The sequence below is a fragment of the Pezoporus occidentalis genome, unplaced genomic scaffold (genome assembly GCF_034315485.1).
Source record: "Pezoporus occidentalis ecotype Australia unplaced genomic scaffold, CSIRO_AGI_Poc_V1 ctg150, whole genome shotgun sequence".
NCBI classification, from domain to species: Eukaryota; Metazoa; Chordata; class Aves; order Psittaciformes; family Psittacidae; genus Pezoporus; species Pezoporus occidentalis.
In genome coordinates, this window is record NW_026913317.1 from 918384 (window position 1) to 934618 (window position 16235).

A 16235-nucleotide genomic window follows, 5' to 3' on the forward strand; every position below is an offset into this window, starting at 1 on the left:
AAACAAAGTCCTACACTTTCTATGGAAAAACAGAAAATAATAATTTGTGCTTGTTTGAAATGGCTGAACTTCAAATTAGCTTTAAAGATCTTCAGGTGAAATATGCCTAGAACTTGTTTATTTTTTCGTTTGTTCCACTCTGCTTCATTTCTACATCTCTTTGATCACGTTTCATTGCAGAAAGCATTTTGATAAAAACAGTTCCATACGATTATTCATGGACTGGATAAACAGGATTTGGGATTTATTTTAATCCGGATAAAAATCTTGAGTCTATAGAATAAGCATTATTTAAATAATATCCCTGTGGTACACACTGGCAAAGTTAAATTAAAAAAAAATATCTACAGTGTATATTGTTTTGTGAAGGATGTCACCAGTCCCAAAGATTCAAAGACATTACTTTTATTTTTAAACTATCCTGTTCTGTTTTTCCTAAACTCTCTCTGCCTCTTTCCCCCATTCATTCCCATGTTATCAGTCCAGCACTGATAATAGCATGCCTGTGATGCTTACCCTAAAAAGATTACATCTTTCAGTGTTTGAGGTAATTTTTTAAGTTATGCATGTATTTTTACATTCCTCCCCCCTTTTTTCCATGGATCTTCTATTCATCTGGATAGCTTTATTAGTTTATTTTACCTTTAAAAAGAGTTCAAAGAAGTAAATAAGTGGGACAAGCTTTGGAAAGTGTTTAGCCAAATGTACATGTAATTAAAATTTTGGATGTAGGACAGATGCCTTTTTATTTTGGGCTTTACCTAGTGCCATGCAAAAAGAGAGCAATTCAGAATTTTTATGTTTAAATTTATGGAACCTTCTCCTGCAAGCATCCAAGCAAAGTGTATGTGACCATCCAAGTGCAAGTGACCCTGCACTTGGTCACAGTGATCATACAAGTACAGCAGAGCACATACCTGTCTTGAAGCTTCAGAGCCAGCAATGCTACTGTATCAAATAAAGGGCAGGCTCACCATTGCTTTGGTAAGGCTTCTTTTGTGAGAAACTGGCCACTGGTCACTGATGACACCACTACCTTTGTTATTCTTGCTTTTCCTCCCACTGTGACTGCTTCTTATGATGAAAACAGTTCCACCAATAGAACTATCACCAGTAATAGCTTTGAACCAGAGAATTAAGAAACTACATTAACATTTCAAAAAGAAATAGCAAGACGAAGTTCCTTATACCATCAGAAGGGTAATCCAAATTAGAAGTGTTTGGAACAAAAGCAGTAGTAATTTATTAAACAGAGGGAACATGAAATCATGGTGGAAAGTGGTACTGCTATTTGTTTATATGTCATAGTGGAAATCCTAAAACATACAAGATTATCAGAAAGTACCTCAGATATGGTTAGTGGTAAAGTCGTTCTTTCATTTTCAATTACAAAACCACTTATAAAACATGGATGCCTACATTTAATCAATTTACAGAAAAGAAGACCTCAGGAAAAAAAAACCAAATTTCAACAATGTCAATCTGTCTGCAAAGTGATTACCATTACCAGTTACTCACTGCACTGTATTTTGTGGTCTAACATCTCAAAACCAAGAGCAAATTAACAATTTTCCAACTATCATTGGAAAGGCGTGGGTCCGGTCAACTTCTAGAGACATTGAACTTTTCTGTTGATGAGGGACTAAACAGTCAAAGAAACTGAAATAATTTTCTGTCCTCCTCACCCAGCAATATATCATATCTCAGAGATCACCTTTCAGATGTAAAAGAAATTGTATTACTCAGAAACTGTAATGAGATTGTAGATGAAGAATGATCCACTGCAGCTCCAGTAATTTCAACATAAAAATGTCACAGAAATCAGTGTCATGGCAATGACTGAAAGCAAGAGATCCTAATTCTTGGTAAGGTTGCCAGGCTTCAAATGTCATTAAAAGGTGAATTAGCTCATCATCACACACTGCTTCTCTCTCAGCTGTTGTAAGGACCTCCTTCATATTCTGAAAAATAAAAAAATGAAAAAAAAAACAAAAATCTGCAATATTCTTGTGTATGAAGAAAAGGAATCATCAGAAATAACTCTTATTCTGTGCTAAGCCCAAGAGCTGCTGGAGCAGAATTATTATCACTTGTGACTTTCTCCATTCTTTTCAAAATGGTGAAAGCCCTCAGAAATATTTTGGCCCTCTGCTTATAGCAGTAGTTCATTTCTGTAACTAACTACCATAGAAATAGTAAATTCTAAATTCTTTCTAGAAATGGAACTATGTCGAATTACAGAAATTTTTAGTCCAGGTGAAGATGTTATTAAAATCTGAGAGACAATTTTTTGTAACAGAACTAATTCTTGCATTATTCTTTCCATCGGAGGGCACAGCTACTGGGGGACAGAGATCCTAATTCAAAATCTATATGGTGCAATTTGTGCAGCTCATCTCAGATTGTTGCAAAAATTAGGTGGTAGAAAGATGAAAGTAAAAGACATGAGTTATTTGACCAAATACATGAATTACTATGAATTAATTTCACTCACCCTTACAGAACTAAGACAAACAAAATTGTTAATTTTTAATATAAATCCCACTAAAGTGAATGATCCATGGTGTTTGCTCTCAGAAATTAGTTTAAAAATTATGCTCAGATTGTTTGAGAACTTTATTCAGTGTTTAGTGATGTGAATTTCAACATATCCTGAGATCTATATTATGCAGATGAGATCCAAATAGAGTTCAAGTATGTGTCTATGAGAGAAAGTATATTTATTCCTGACTCTGTACCTTCAGCTGCTCACTATATTTTTGCCGGGTTAGTTTTTGCATGGAACAATTTCTCAAACCATTTCATGAGGAGAGATCAAAACAAGGCAGGAACAAGCAGATAAGGTAGGGAAGGACTAGAACTTCTTTTTCAGTTTATGCCATCTTAAATTGTCAGATTAATTTGAGAGTCTGTCTTTCCCTCTATATGCTGGATACTTGCCACTCATGTATCAGTAAGTCTTACTGATTTAGGACAAGAAAATCTTAGTCAAAATGAGTTTCAACACACCCCAAACAGACCCACAATACACAAGAGCCCTCTTGTGATCTCCTCAAAAATGTCTTGGCTTTTAATGTTTGGCCCACTATATTTCAATAGAGAAAAATATTATGTGCAGAATTAAAAGATCTTTGACTGCCAGACTGCAAGGACTGAAGTATCTCTCCTACTATGAAAGCCTGAGAGAGGCAGGACTGTTCAGCTTGAAGAAATGAAGGCTCACAGGGGATCTCATCAACACAAATACCTGAAGGGAGGGTGTAAAGAAGATGGAGCCAGGTTTTTGTTCAGTGGTACCTGGTGACAGGACCAGAGTCAATGGGCATAAGCTTTAACAGGAGGTTCCATACAAACATCAGGGAACACTTTTTTACTGTGGGGACAACAGCATTGGCACAGGTTGCCTAGAGAGGGTGTGGAGTCTCTGCCCTTGGAGATTTTCAAAGGCCATCTGGACATTGTCCTGGTATACCTGCTTTAGGTAGCCCTGCTTGAGCAGGAGTTATAAGGATAAGATGACCTCCAGAGGTCCCTTCCAACCTCAACCATTCTGTGATTTTGTTGGTATAGAACATGGTATTTCCATTGTTGCTAATATCCTGCTTTGCTTTAGCTTGGATACTTTCTAAATACCTTCTATGGGACAGATGTCAATACCTGTTCCAGAACAGAGGATAGAAGAACCTAAAAATTGTCATGAAACTTGCAATTTACCCAAACAAAAAAAAAATAATCATTGCCCGAACATTTGATAGTTGTCCGAGGTTAGGATACATAGATGTCTCCAACTGACTTGTCGCAAAGGTGTCTAATACATGTGAGTGAAACCTTGTCACCCTGAAAAGGAGAAGTTAATGAAGCTGAACTCCCTCTCCTCTTGTGAAAGACCACATTCTTCAAGGCAATGTGAATTGTGTCCCTATTATCCTCACTAAACTTCAATCACTTATTCCACCTAAAATGTTTTTCTGCTCTCTGGCACCTTCCTCCTCTCATGAAAAGTAGATAAACCAACGTTATTTGACAGGGAAAAGTTTTATTCCAGACAGGAGGACAACTGAACTTGGACTTCATAACTACCAGTGAGAAACAACTGGAGTTTATGGTCACAGAATCATAACTGAGTTTCCTTTTCTGTTGTTTTTCTTTTGGTTTGGGGTGGTTGTTTTTTGTTTGTTTTGTTTTGTTGTGGGTTTTTTTGGGGGCGGGGAGGGAGGATGAGGGTGAAGCTGATTTTATATTTTGTAACCTGTGTATTTTAGCAAATCTCTGTCTCTTGAATTATGCATAAATTCTGATTCTAAAGATGAATCTAACCATGATAATCCAAGATGTTACTCACCAGGGACCAGTGGAATCGCTAATAAGGATATACTGTGTGTAACAATAGAAGCATGTTGGGAAAGAACAGAGCAATTGAAACCCAACCTGTATTCAAATGATTTATTAATTTTGTATTTCTTATTGACAATAATGTTATTAGAAGAGCAATTCTAGCTTTATAATTTTCAAAACCTTATTGTAATTTTTTTTTTTTTTTGCATTACCTAGCGCTGTAATTTCAAGATTATGCTGACTTTTAGTTGTTTAGAAAAGCGTATTTTAATTTTTTTCTTATCACGTTAGAATGGGACTTAAATGTCTCTAAATACTCAGAAATCTCACAACAACTAAAAATAAATGAAATGTAATATTTAGAATTTTATTGCTTTAAAGATAATATGATTTTGTATATTGGATGATTTTCTAATATTTAGCATTGTCAGTATGTGTTTACAGAATATATTGATGCTGACTGCCACATTGTAAGAACTTTTTTTTCAATACAATTGCTCCTTCTCTACACAATCAAAGATACCTGTGGGAATCAGATACTTGTTTATTAATGCATGCTAAAAACTGATGAGTAAAAAATATTTTCTCAAAGTAATTAAAATCTGAATATTGGGAATGTACTTTGGAGGCTTGGGTTGACAAGAGATTGTCTGTACTGCACAACACGTAACTTAGTTTGGAAAAATCAAATACTGTATAATGTCAGCAGCTGGACCTGGATTAAATACCTAACTACAAATAATGTGCACAATATGTTAAGCTTCTTTTAGTAATGTTGTCTACAGGAATGTTTTAACAAATTTATCTTCAAATCAGATTCTTGCTTGCATTTCTAAACTTGCATTAGTGGAGTAATCTCCAAAACTCCATTGGAAATCAATGTTATTTGGGCACCTGTCTTCCTTCTAGCCATTTGACAATTGTGGTATTCAAGAGTAAATGTTCTTCCTGTCTGATGTATAACATCTGTTTTAGAGTGTAAGCTCCATGGGGCAGGGACATTTTAATCACAGATACTTGAACAGAAGCTAGTGCCTTTCAGATGTTATTGGCGTATAAATAGCTATTAACTAATATGCAATGACTTTAGAAAAGTTTCATGTTAAGTATAAATTAATTATCAAACTACTTATTTCTTTAAAGAAATACCCAAAGTATCTTCAGAAATATAAATTAACACACGGTCTGCATGGTTTTTGCTTAATGGTAAAATACAATCCCTTCATAAATATGATAAACTGAAGTTGATGTGAAAAAATAATACAATTTATACTAAGGCTGTGCTCTTGTCTTTCTAACAATTCAAATACCTTTTCCTGTATGTACCTCTGAATTGAAAATGTATTTCCTGTTTTGCATTCTATAAAAATGGAGCTCTTCTAAATCATATTCAGATAGATGTATAACAAAAGAAGTAATTCAAAATAGGTCTTTTTTACTCACATGACAATAGAACAATTTTAAAATAAATACCTGCAATTTTTTCCACCCATATCATTGACCAAATGTATTTGGTCATCAAGTTTCTCAGTATCACTCAGTAAATAAGTTGTTACAACCCACAATACTTTTATTTCAATATAATGGCATTAAAATAAAAAAGTAATTGCATAATAAACTATTTCTAGTGGTGTGATAGATATTGTAAACAGAGCAGCACCACAGATGCTTTTCATTTACCATATTTTCCTTTGCTTATTGTTGTTGAATGCTGGCTTTTTCTGAGGATGTGTAAATTTCATTTGGTAATGCCCTATAGCTCATAAAGATTTTGTATTATATGTGTGTTAAAACATTCTGTTTGTTATTTCACAGCACTGATTTCCATTAGCAATCATAGAAACATTTCAACTCAGTTAAAGGTATTGATATTTCATTTGTAAACCATAGCTTGGCTTGTTTGGACAGAAGCCTCATACCAAAAATGTGTTCATCTTCTCTGTTAGCAGGGGATGAGTTGTGAATATCTTTATGCAATCAGAGTGAGTGCACAGAGCTTTATTGTGCTGAAGTAAGAATTAATATAGCAAAAAGTGAATGGATTTTATTTTTCTGTGCAGTAATATTTAGGTGTTTATAGAAAAACAGGGCAGAGGATAAACAGGAATGAATTCATAGGCTACTCTAATAACAAAAAGACACATTCTGTTCACACATTTGTAAGACTGGTAGCATCAGTTCATGTTTTGTCCTTCAAAATATGCAACAGATGTAGCAGGTCCCAGGGAAAGCATATGACCCATTAATATAATTGACAGCAGATAACAGGATTTAACTGCAAGAAAGGGTGGTACGTAATAATGTCAGGCCCATTCCTTAACACAGTGGGCAGTCACAAGGTGAGCAGAACTCCCATAGAAGTCAGTAGCCGAAAAGTTTATTGATTCTAAAAGAATCAGAGGTAATATGATCCTAGACAATTTAGTTCACACATAATGACCATGTTGTAAGTAGCACAATTCTTTCTTCTAAACAAAATTAACATGTTACCATGGTACCCAGGAGGAATCCCATGGTTCTACTGCAGGCAAACTCCCATTGTTCTGAGTAAGGGATGAGCGAGGACCATAGCAACTAGCCCCGTGGTTTGCTGAACTAATCATCTGCCTGTGTAAATCTGCATAACACCATTGTTTCAGTGGTATGTGTTGCATTTTCTGATAAAAATCTAAATTCTAAACTTGCAAGCAGAATATATTTAACAGAAAAATCCCATTAAAATGCTGTCTTTCTGAAAAAATATTTGATCTTGTTCACAGAGCTCTCATTTAACAGATGTCATGATTACTTCAGCAAAAAAAAACTTCCTTATTAAATGTAGTACTTTCATAATTGATATAAAGGAAATAGACATATTAGTCCAAACAGGTGAATTCAGTAAAGAGTCTTCCATTAGTTGTCTTATTTGTTATTTAACGGCAGTATATACATTCATATACCTTAGTACCATTTCTTGTAATGGGAGAAATCTTAATAATGAATTTTGTAACCACTACATCCACTAGTATGTACATTAGTATTCACACTGTATAAACTTTGCAATATAGATTACATTATGCACTTGTTGAATTGTAAGCCTCTGACAGCTCTTAGGGCCACCTCTATTTGTATGTTACTTCTTTCTGTCCAGGAAGAAAACAAAAATTATATAAAGCAACTTTCATATTATTCACATGAAATCCTTATGCTTATATTTCCAGGTCCTGAAGGGCTTTCCAGAATGCTTACAAGCTGACATTTGTCTGCACCTCAACCAAAATTTACTTCAGAATTGTAAAGCTTTCAGGGGGGCCAGTAAAGGCTGTCTTCGAGCTTTGGCTATGAAATTTAAAACAACACATGCACCTCCTGGAGACACTTTAGTGCACTGTGGAGATGTTCTCACTGCTCTTTACTTTGTGTCAAGAGGCTCCATTGAAATCCTTAAGAGTGACATTGTTGTAGCCATTCTTGGTAAGTACCTTGCTACAAGGCATGTTGAAAGAATCAGGGGATTGAAAACAAATATCCGTTGTTGTTTCTGGTGAAGGAAAATTGTAAACTTTTTACTCACTGTTATTTAAAATCAAGAAGAGAAATAATTTAAGGAGCAAAGTCTACATTACTGCAACAATTCATGTGCACCAAAGAGCCCATGTCTTTGGATATAAGAGCAGGAATGAGCCAGATTTATCCCTAGTTAAGTGGTAAGCTGCAAGTTGAATAAAGAAGATATCAAATTACTCCGGTTCTGATTATACTGTAAGAACCAAAGTCAAGGACACCCTTTTCTTGAGCAGTGTATGAGGGTTCTGAGGCACACAGACCCCTTATATGCTAGCTGGAGAAAAATATGTATCTACTTCAGGCGTTCAAAATGTCTTCTAGAGGTTTTCAGAAATGTCTATTTCTGCCCACTGAGCATATAGAAAAGGAAAGGAATAACAGAGTAATCTGATCTAGATTGATACTTAAGTGAAATAACATGTTTCCCCTATGTTTCTGATTAACACGTTCTTGTTTGTGTAGCATAGGGAGTGTCTTGTTATCTTTCCCAATGACGATGTCTCAGAGCAGTGTTCAGTACAGCTGGGAGTTCACCTGCTCACCTGGTGGTGGCTGTTATATGAAATCACTAGCCACAGCATTTCAAAAGTAAAATAACTAAAACACTACCTAAACAAGCCTACTAATTTGTTTCTCCAATTTAATATCAGGTAATAAGAACACAAAGAATAATTGAGTAGATGAGGAAGGATTTTCCTGTACAGAAACCTACATCAGCTGCATCATCATGCGTATGTTCTCCTTTTCGTTTATCATCCACTGTAGGAGCTTGAAACCAGAAAAACAGCTGAAACAAAATCTGGATTGGTAGCAGTATGTTGCTATTAATCCACTTGTGACTGAATATTCTGATAGTACTTTGCAGGGTGGATGCAAGAACAGAAATACACAGGTGTGCCTACAGCGATCCTTCCCTAGGTTTAGATGGTGTTATCAAGGTAATTCGCTATCTCAAGCTGTTGCATTTCATCAGCTGTACCAACTTCAGGCACAAGCAAAGAGATGATCATGCAAGTATAATACTGTGAGGTTTTTACTTACTTGTGCGTTTTCCATTGATTATGAACAGTGTGGTTCATTGAGGATTTCATCTTTTATATCAAAAAACAGGCAAATTTCTATAGCATTCACAATCAAGAATAAATGACAAGTTTATGAACTCATCAATTTCTTCCTGGACCAAAGATGCAGTCTGTTCAATTTTTGCATGTTAGGCACATCAGATCCGTGTGCTCTCGCACTGCAGCAATGCCATTATGTCTCTTCCAGGCTACAGCTCTTCACACTAGGTGCTGCACTTTGGAGCCTAACTGCCAGGGAATGGTGGGTCAGACAGAAAGCAAGACAACTGTGCACAACTGCACCCAAAAGGAACTGCTCTGTGGGCCCACATGTTGCAGGATCCATGAGGCAAGAGCCTGCCTGATAGCTGACTCCAGTCAATAAATCTGTGGTATCTTGAAGAAATCTACTACAAAAGAATACAACATAATACAAACAAAAATTACTTTGCAATTGAAATGACACAGAATCCTAACAAAGATTATCAATACTTAGCAAAATATTTGTAGTTAATTCCTCTTTCTGAAAAACGTACACATAGAAATGGACATAGAAAACATTCAATGTTTTATCCTCTGGGGTTGAAAAGACTTCAGTCCAACAGAGGTAGCATGGATAAAGTTTTCATACTTAACAAGTATTGCAACTTCATCACAGAAATCAGAGCTCTGAGAAATGTTTCTTTTGTTCCCAAGTTTTCCTCAATTTGTTGGCACTGTCTAATGCTGCTGAGTAAGGTCTCATCAGTACTGACTTATGCAGTCTAATGCAATTCTGTGCCAAATCCTTAGAAAACACAATAGCTGTGGACCCTACAGAATCTATCATCTCTTTTAGTTTGCAGACAAGATATAAAAATACTGTGATCATTCAATAATCATATTGCAGAGAAGGCATTATATACCTTGAATAAGAACCTCTGCATTCATAAACATTAAGATCAGGACTGTTAGACTATATTGGCTAACCTTTGTTATATCTCTGACTCCTGTTATATTTCATATCTTTAACTATCCATTGTGTCTAATGAACTGTGCTTGATGAAACAAAAGTAAAAGGTTTTGATCTGAAGACATAATGGGATGAAAAAGTGATCACTTTTCTTGGCAGTTTATTTCCATAGTTAATCATTTTTATTGTTAAAAATGTGTGCTTTATTTCCAGTATAAAATAATCTGCTTCAATTCCTTTAATTCCTTTCCATTAGTTCTTGTTATGCATTCGTTATCATATTCTAGAGGCATTTAGTTCCAAGTATTTTTTCCTCTCTATAAGGTCATATGCAGTATAATCAGTTACCTCTTAATCTCCCTGTTGATAAGCTAAACTGACTGTGCTCTTTAAGATGTTCACTGAAATCAGCCCTTAAATTATTTTTTTGCAGCTTTTAACTGCTTGCTCACTGAGTTTTCAGCTTCCCTTATAGAAAATGGAGAAACCAGAACTACTTTTAGTAAGCTTATGTAAAAGCCACAAATGCTTAACAGAAAGGCAAAGTTGCCTGTGTATTTCTTTACTAGTCTCCTGTTACTCAGTTGCTATGACCACTATTCTATTCCACAAGTGTTTTTCTAGTTCCCTTCCAAACGTTATTTTGCAGGTAAGCCCTGCAGCCCTTAGTTTAGAGCATGTTTTCACTGGTCTATGGCTGCAACTGCTCTGTGTTGATGAAGGTTAGGTGCAAATCTGGGGTAAATGAGCAATCAGAGAGGGCGATTTTAGCAAACAGGTACTGGAAATGTGTCAACACTGACAGAAAGAATTTTAATAATTTCAAAACAGAGGCAGCTATGTTTAAAGAGGCTCTTCAGAGCAATTTCTGCATCATGGAAGTTTTGCATTCCCTCTGAATAACATAAGAACTAAGCTATTTTCTACTTAAATATATTTGAAGTTTCTTCATGTATTTCCTTGAACACTGCCAGGGATGGAGCATTTACCACTACTTTGGGCAACCTTTTTCAGTGCCTCACCATCCTCACAGTAAAGAACTTCTTCCTTCTATCTAATCTGAACTTCCCCTATTGAAGTTTAAATGCTTTTCCCCTTGTCCTATTGCTACAGTCCCTGAATAAGAGTCCCTTTCCAGTATCCTGTTGATATTGGAAGGCTTTGAGGTCTCCACGCAGCCTTCTCTTCTCCAGGCTGAACAGCCCCAACTTTGTTTGACTTCATATGGTAGATACTCCAGCCCCCTGATCATCCCCGTGGCCCTCCTGTGGACTTGCTCCAACAGCTCCATGTGGAGACCTCACAGCAGCCTTCCAGTATCTGAAGGAGGCCTCTAAGGATTCTGGAGAGGGACTCTTCATTAGGGACTGAAGTGATAGGACAAGGGGTAATGGGTTAAAACTTAAACAGGGGAAGTTTAGATTGGATATGAGGGAGAAGTTCTTTACTATGAGGGTGGTGAGGCACTGGAATGGGTTGCCCAAGGAAGTTGTGAATGCTCCATTCCTGGCAGTGTTCAAGGCCAGGTTGGATAGAGCCTTGGGTGACATGGTTTAGTGTGACATGTCCCTGCCCATGGCAGGGGGGTTGGAACTAGATGATCTTAAGGTCCTTTCCAACCCTAACTATTCTATGATTCTATGGTTCTGTGCTTCTTATGCTGAGGACAACAGAACTGTACACAAAACTCCAAGTGGGGTCTCATGAGAGCAGAGGGGCAGGATCACCTTCTTCAACCTGCTGGTCATGGTCCTTTTGATGCAGCCCAGTATACTGTTTAAAATAATAATCTCCATTGAATTCTCTTTCTGCAGGGAAAAATGATATTTTTGGAGAGATGGTACATCTTTATGCAAAACCAGGAAAGTCAAATGCAGATGTGAGAGCTTTAACTTACTGTGACTTACATAAGATCCAGCGAGAAGATCTACTAGAAGTTTTGGATATGTACCCTGAATTTTCTGATCTCTTCCTCACCAATCTAGAGCTGACTTTTAATCTGAGAGATGAAACTGCAAAGGTACATACAATAAGTTATTTGTTTTTTTCTTAACACTGGGCTGAATTTGTCCCACAGTAACAAAACTTGAAAACAGCAATTGAAAAAAAAAAAAAAAAGGTTAGCAAAATTAAAAGCTAAAAGCTAAGGCCAAATCCTATTTAAAAAAAAATACACTCACCTTATTGCTTCTTCTGAGGTCAGTTAAGCTCAGCAGAAGTCAATGAAATTATTCAGATTATGTTAATCTAACAGGATTTTGTGCTATATTTAAATGTTGGATGTTTTGTGAAAGCCATGGAAAATATGTTTTTTTCAGATGACTATAGCCTGGGTCACCACAAGGGGAACTTTTGACACTAAATATAATTGTACAGCCATAAAATAGAGATAAATCAGATTATCCACATTCATTTTGTGTCTAACAATAGAAAATATTTAATTGCCTTTCAAACATGAATTGTTAATTCTCTTATCTTGGAGTGCACCCTACCACCTAGGAGACTAAAAGCATACAAGGGATTTTTCAGATTTCACTCAGTCTTCAGATTTGCAGGGATTTCATGGTCTCTTTTCCCACAGTGATAGTCCTAAGTGTCCCCGTTTGCACAGATCGTATCTTCAGGGAAGTAGAAAAATTACCCAGTTTTCCTTTTTTTAGACTGCCAGGATCAGTCTGAATTGGGAAAGAGAGGAGAAGTTTGGCCAGGAAGGGAGAGGGAAAGAGCTGTTGGCCAGCTCATGCTACTACTGAGGCTAAAGCTTTCTCTAGAATGTTGCGGGTTACACCAGCACTGGCCATGAACATGGACTATACTGCTCACAGAACAATCAGTTTATATTTCATTCTTTATGAGATACTGCTGTTTTGTGTTTTCTGACTATACTTTTAAGGAAAAAAGGTTCAGTGAGAAGGAGCTGTCGTAATTTGGCCTCAAAGGCCTTCTGCAAAACAAGGAGGAAAGAATACTAAGGTTTGGGCTGCAAATGATAGGGAAATCTTTGCTAATCATATGTGGATCTTTAGTTTAAAAATCTAAAATAAATGTAACTTCTGACAAGAAATGTCACTTCTTATAATGCTGAGTCTTTTTTATAATATCATTCTGAAAATAGAAGATATTCTATTTTTTGTTTTAAAAGTAATCTATTTTGTGTTTATTTAAAGGGCCATCATTATTAATTGCATGTGAAATACAACAAAATGAATTCCTAGTCTAGTGATAAATTTAAGTTAAAACTGAAACTTCACATATTTGAAAAATTCCTTGAAGTTCCCATTAACGATTCTAGCCTGAGCAATTATTTCCTGCAATTACATTGTCATCAATATTTTACCATTATTTTTTCCTTAGATCTGAGATAATTGAAAGAAAACTCCATCCTCTGTGTTGTGGTGTAAAATACACAAAGAAAGGCCTCACTGCTCATGTTTCCTAGAAAATTTTCAGTTGTTATTTTTTACTGCTGTACCAGGCACTACAAAAAAATCACTAGACTTCATAGAGAAAAGGAAGGGAGGACAGGCTCACCGATGACTCTGAGCTTGCAGCCAATTTTCTCTAGCAGTTCCACTTGCTTTCCACTGTTTATTACAATCCAGAAAATCATCCCCCAAAAGAAGTGGTGAGCACATTCTGAACTTCAAAACATCACTCAGATTCAGATTTATTATAAGAATGATAGATGCTTCTGCCTCGACTTCTGCTCTTGTCCTCCTATTTATGTAAAAGTGCCTTTTTCCTCCTGCAGTTTTTCTACCAGTGGGCCACCACTGAAGAACCTTACCCACCAGGTTTACAGTGAAGGAAATAGAGAAAGATGTAAACACTGCCCACTTCTTTCCCTCTGCCCTTCTCCCATACGCAAATCTGCTTACTTAAGTGGTATGGGAAACCTCACTAGCACAAGGAAGTAGGCTGAAGCCAATGCCATGCGCATGTACACAAAGAGCATAAGTGGTGTTATATTTGCTTGTTTGTAAATTCCACGGTTTTAAATAAGTAGAAAAAGACTTAAATGTATCTTGCATTTATCATGGGAAAACAAAATCATTTTCTATAAGAAGGATAAATAAAGCCAACATAGTATTCTGCTTTGAAAATAAGTATCTGAATTAAGTGGATCTGATTGAGAGGAAGAGAGGGTCTGGAAAGATGAAATAATGAGGAGTTTGCCAGCCTTACTGTTGTAAAATGTAACCTTTATAATCATTACGGGATAGTTAAATATAAATCTAATTGCAATCAGTTACCACATTACTTCTTGCAATAGTATACAGTCTTTGTTAGAGGTTAATTTCTTTTTCTTTAATTTCTCTAAGATTACTCAAACCACATCTGTGCAGTTTCAGAAAACTGGTAACACATAAACTCATGTCTTTCCATGTAAACTTATTATCAGAATACTTTCGTTTCACCATCAGGTGGTGACGTTGATGGTTTTGATAGATCAGCATGAACTTTTTGACATTAGCATTGAGCAATGCCATTAGCTGGGGATGAAGAGGTTGATGAATTCTGATTTGTGTAATATTACCTTTCTTAAAGCTTGAATATGATTAACAGTCAATCACCAATTGAAAACCTATTCTATTTAGATGGGACTAATCTCTCATTGTGTTTCATATTTCATTAATCAAGTCTGACCTCGTAATAAGATCACAAACTACTAATGATATGGATGGAGATAACTGCAAACTACGAAGACGGAAATTGTCCTTTCAAAGTGAAATAGAGGAAGGTAATTAACTTAATTTCTTACATTAGACAGCACTGCTTCATTATTCATTGGTATTTTACTTGGTAATGCTGGGTACAGGAGGGTCCCATGTTGGCTGTTACTATAGTAGCTCTTGAGAATCCAGCTGAGAAACAAACACACTCTCCTCAAATACTAAGCTATCTTATTGGCTTGGAGATGTACAAACATATATGTATATTATGTCTTAATATATATTTTCTGAAACACCATGATTAAAACTGTTTTGAGAAACTAATCTATTGGATTATTGATTAGCAGCACTGATTTTATTCTCTTAGCAAAGGGCTTTGTTGAACTTGATGCTAGGTAGTGTTTCTCCCTAGAATTAAAATATTTTGTTTTCAGGACACTTTAGGTTCACCATGGTCAGATTTTGATTCATGTGGTAATGTGTAAATGGTTGTCCTGGTAAGAGTTCAGATAACATCTTCTGTGCTTACATGCGTCTTAGAGGCTTTTGGGAGTAATCCTAATGAAAGAAAATTCAGTGAAATATTAAACTATGTCACCAGTAGTCAATCCTGTAAATACCAGGAACTGTAGATAGTTGCTGTGGTCAGACAGCAGCAGTCATGAAGACAGCTAAACTGATACTCACAGGATTTTCATGTTCATGGTACGGAAAGCACAATTCCTTCAATAAGATTACGCTTTCACGGTCCAGTGGTTTGTCTGAAAATTACTGTTTCTGATATGTCTGCCTTTCACACTCCACAGTTAAACCCCAATTCTAAATGCAGCATAATACCATTTTATATAGTTTCAGAGTAGCTGATAATAAATGGGAACATTTTAAACATACATAGCAGGTATAATGAAGGAAGACTAATCCAGACTGTGGCTACTCAGAACAATGACATTGCCATTCAATCAAAAAAGCGTCTTTAGGGCAGTAAGCCAAGGCTGACAACAAATCTGTCAGGAAAATGTCCCTATGAAACGTTCAATCTGCTCTTCACGAAGAATCTGTTGACAGAGGCGCTTTGCCTGAATAACCTTCACGTTTCTTATCAGAAAACATATGCTGCCACCTAGTCAAGATAGGAGTGATCCTTCGTGTTGTGCCTGCTGCAGAATTACAAATAGGCCTTCTCAGGTGTCAGCCTGGTACCAAGACCCCTATGCTTTTATGGTTCTTGCCCAGTAGATCGCACTGAACATCCTCTCAGAGATATTTATTTGAATTACTTTTGAAATAATGTAATTTCCCACAGTTTTATCTTTGAAAAAAAAATACAAAACCCAAACTTGCACCACTGGGGAAGAAGAGACAAGGCTGGCAACAAGTTCCTTAGTCCTGGTAATGACTGTAAAGTATCTGGTAATGTCCGAGTTAGACACAAGTGTGGTACATTGAAAGTCTGTCTGGTCAGATTCAAGCATAAAAGTCCTTTGCTGAGAATTGTGTAAACCACACTAGCTTACTGCCCCTCTCTGGTACCTTTTCAGATTCTCTGTATGTTGCCATAGCCACAGCAGGCACCTTGTAGTCATAGATCTTCAGTGTCACTTTTCTGTGGCTCATCCAACATCCTGTATGAGGCTGCAGAGTATACTACACGTTACTACTGGCCTGTAA

The 16235-nt window shown here is 36.3% G+C and overlaps 1 protein-coding gene across 4 annotated transcripts in view; it reads left to right on the forward strand.

Annotated features, from left to right (window-relative positions):
* The window catches only part of KCNH7 (potassium voltage-gated channel subfamily H member 7), a 244992-nt gene that overhangs the window by 205999 nt on the left and 22758 nt on the right, over nt 1-16235 (forward strand). For 3 of the 4 annotated variants that reach the window (XM_062611040.1, XM_062611042.1, XM_062611043.1), the window contains 3 exons: nt 7536-7788; nt 11709-11914; nt 14536-14635. In XM_062611040.1, the coding sequence (XP_062467024.1) occupies nt 7536-7788; nt 11709-11914; nt 14536-14635 (559 nt within the window). The remainder of the gene's footprint in view (nt 1-7535; nt 7789-11708; nt 11915-14535; nt 14636-16235) is intronic. The other variant, XM_062611041.1, reaches the window with a different exon arrangement.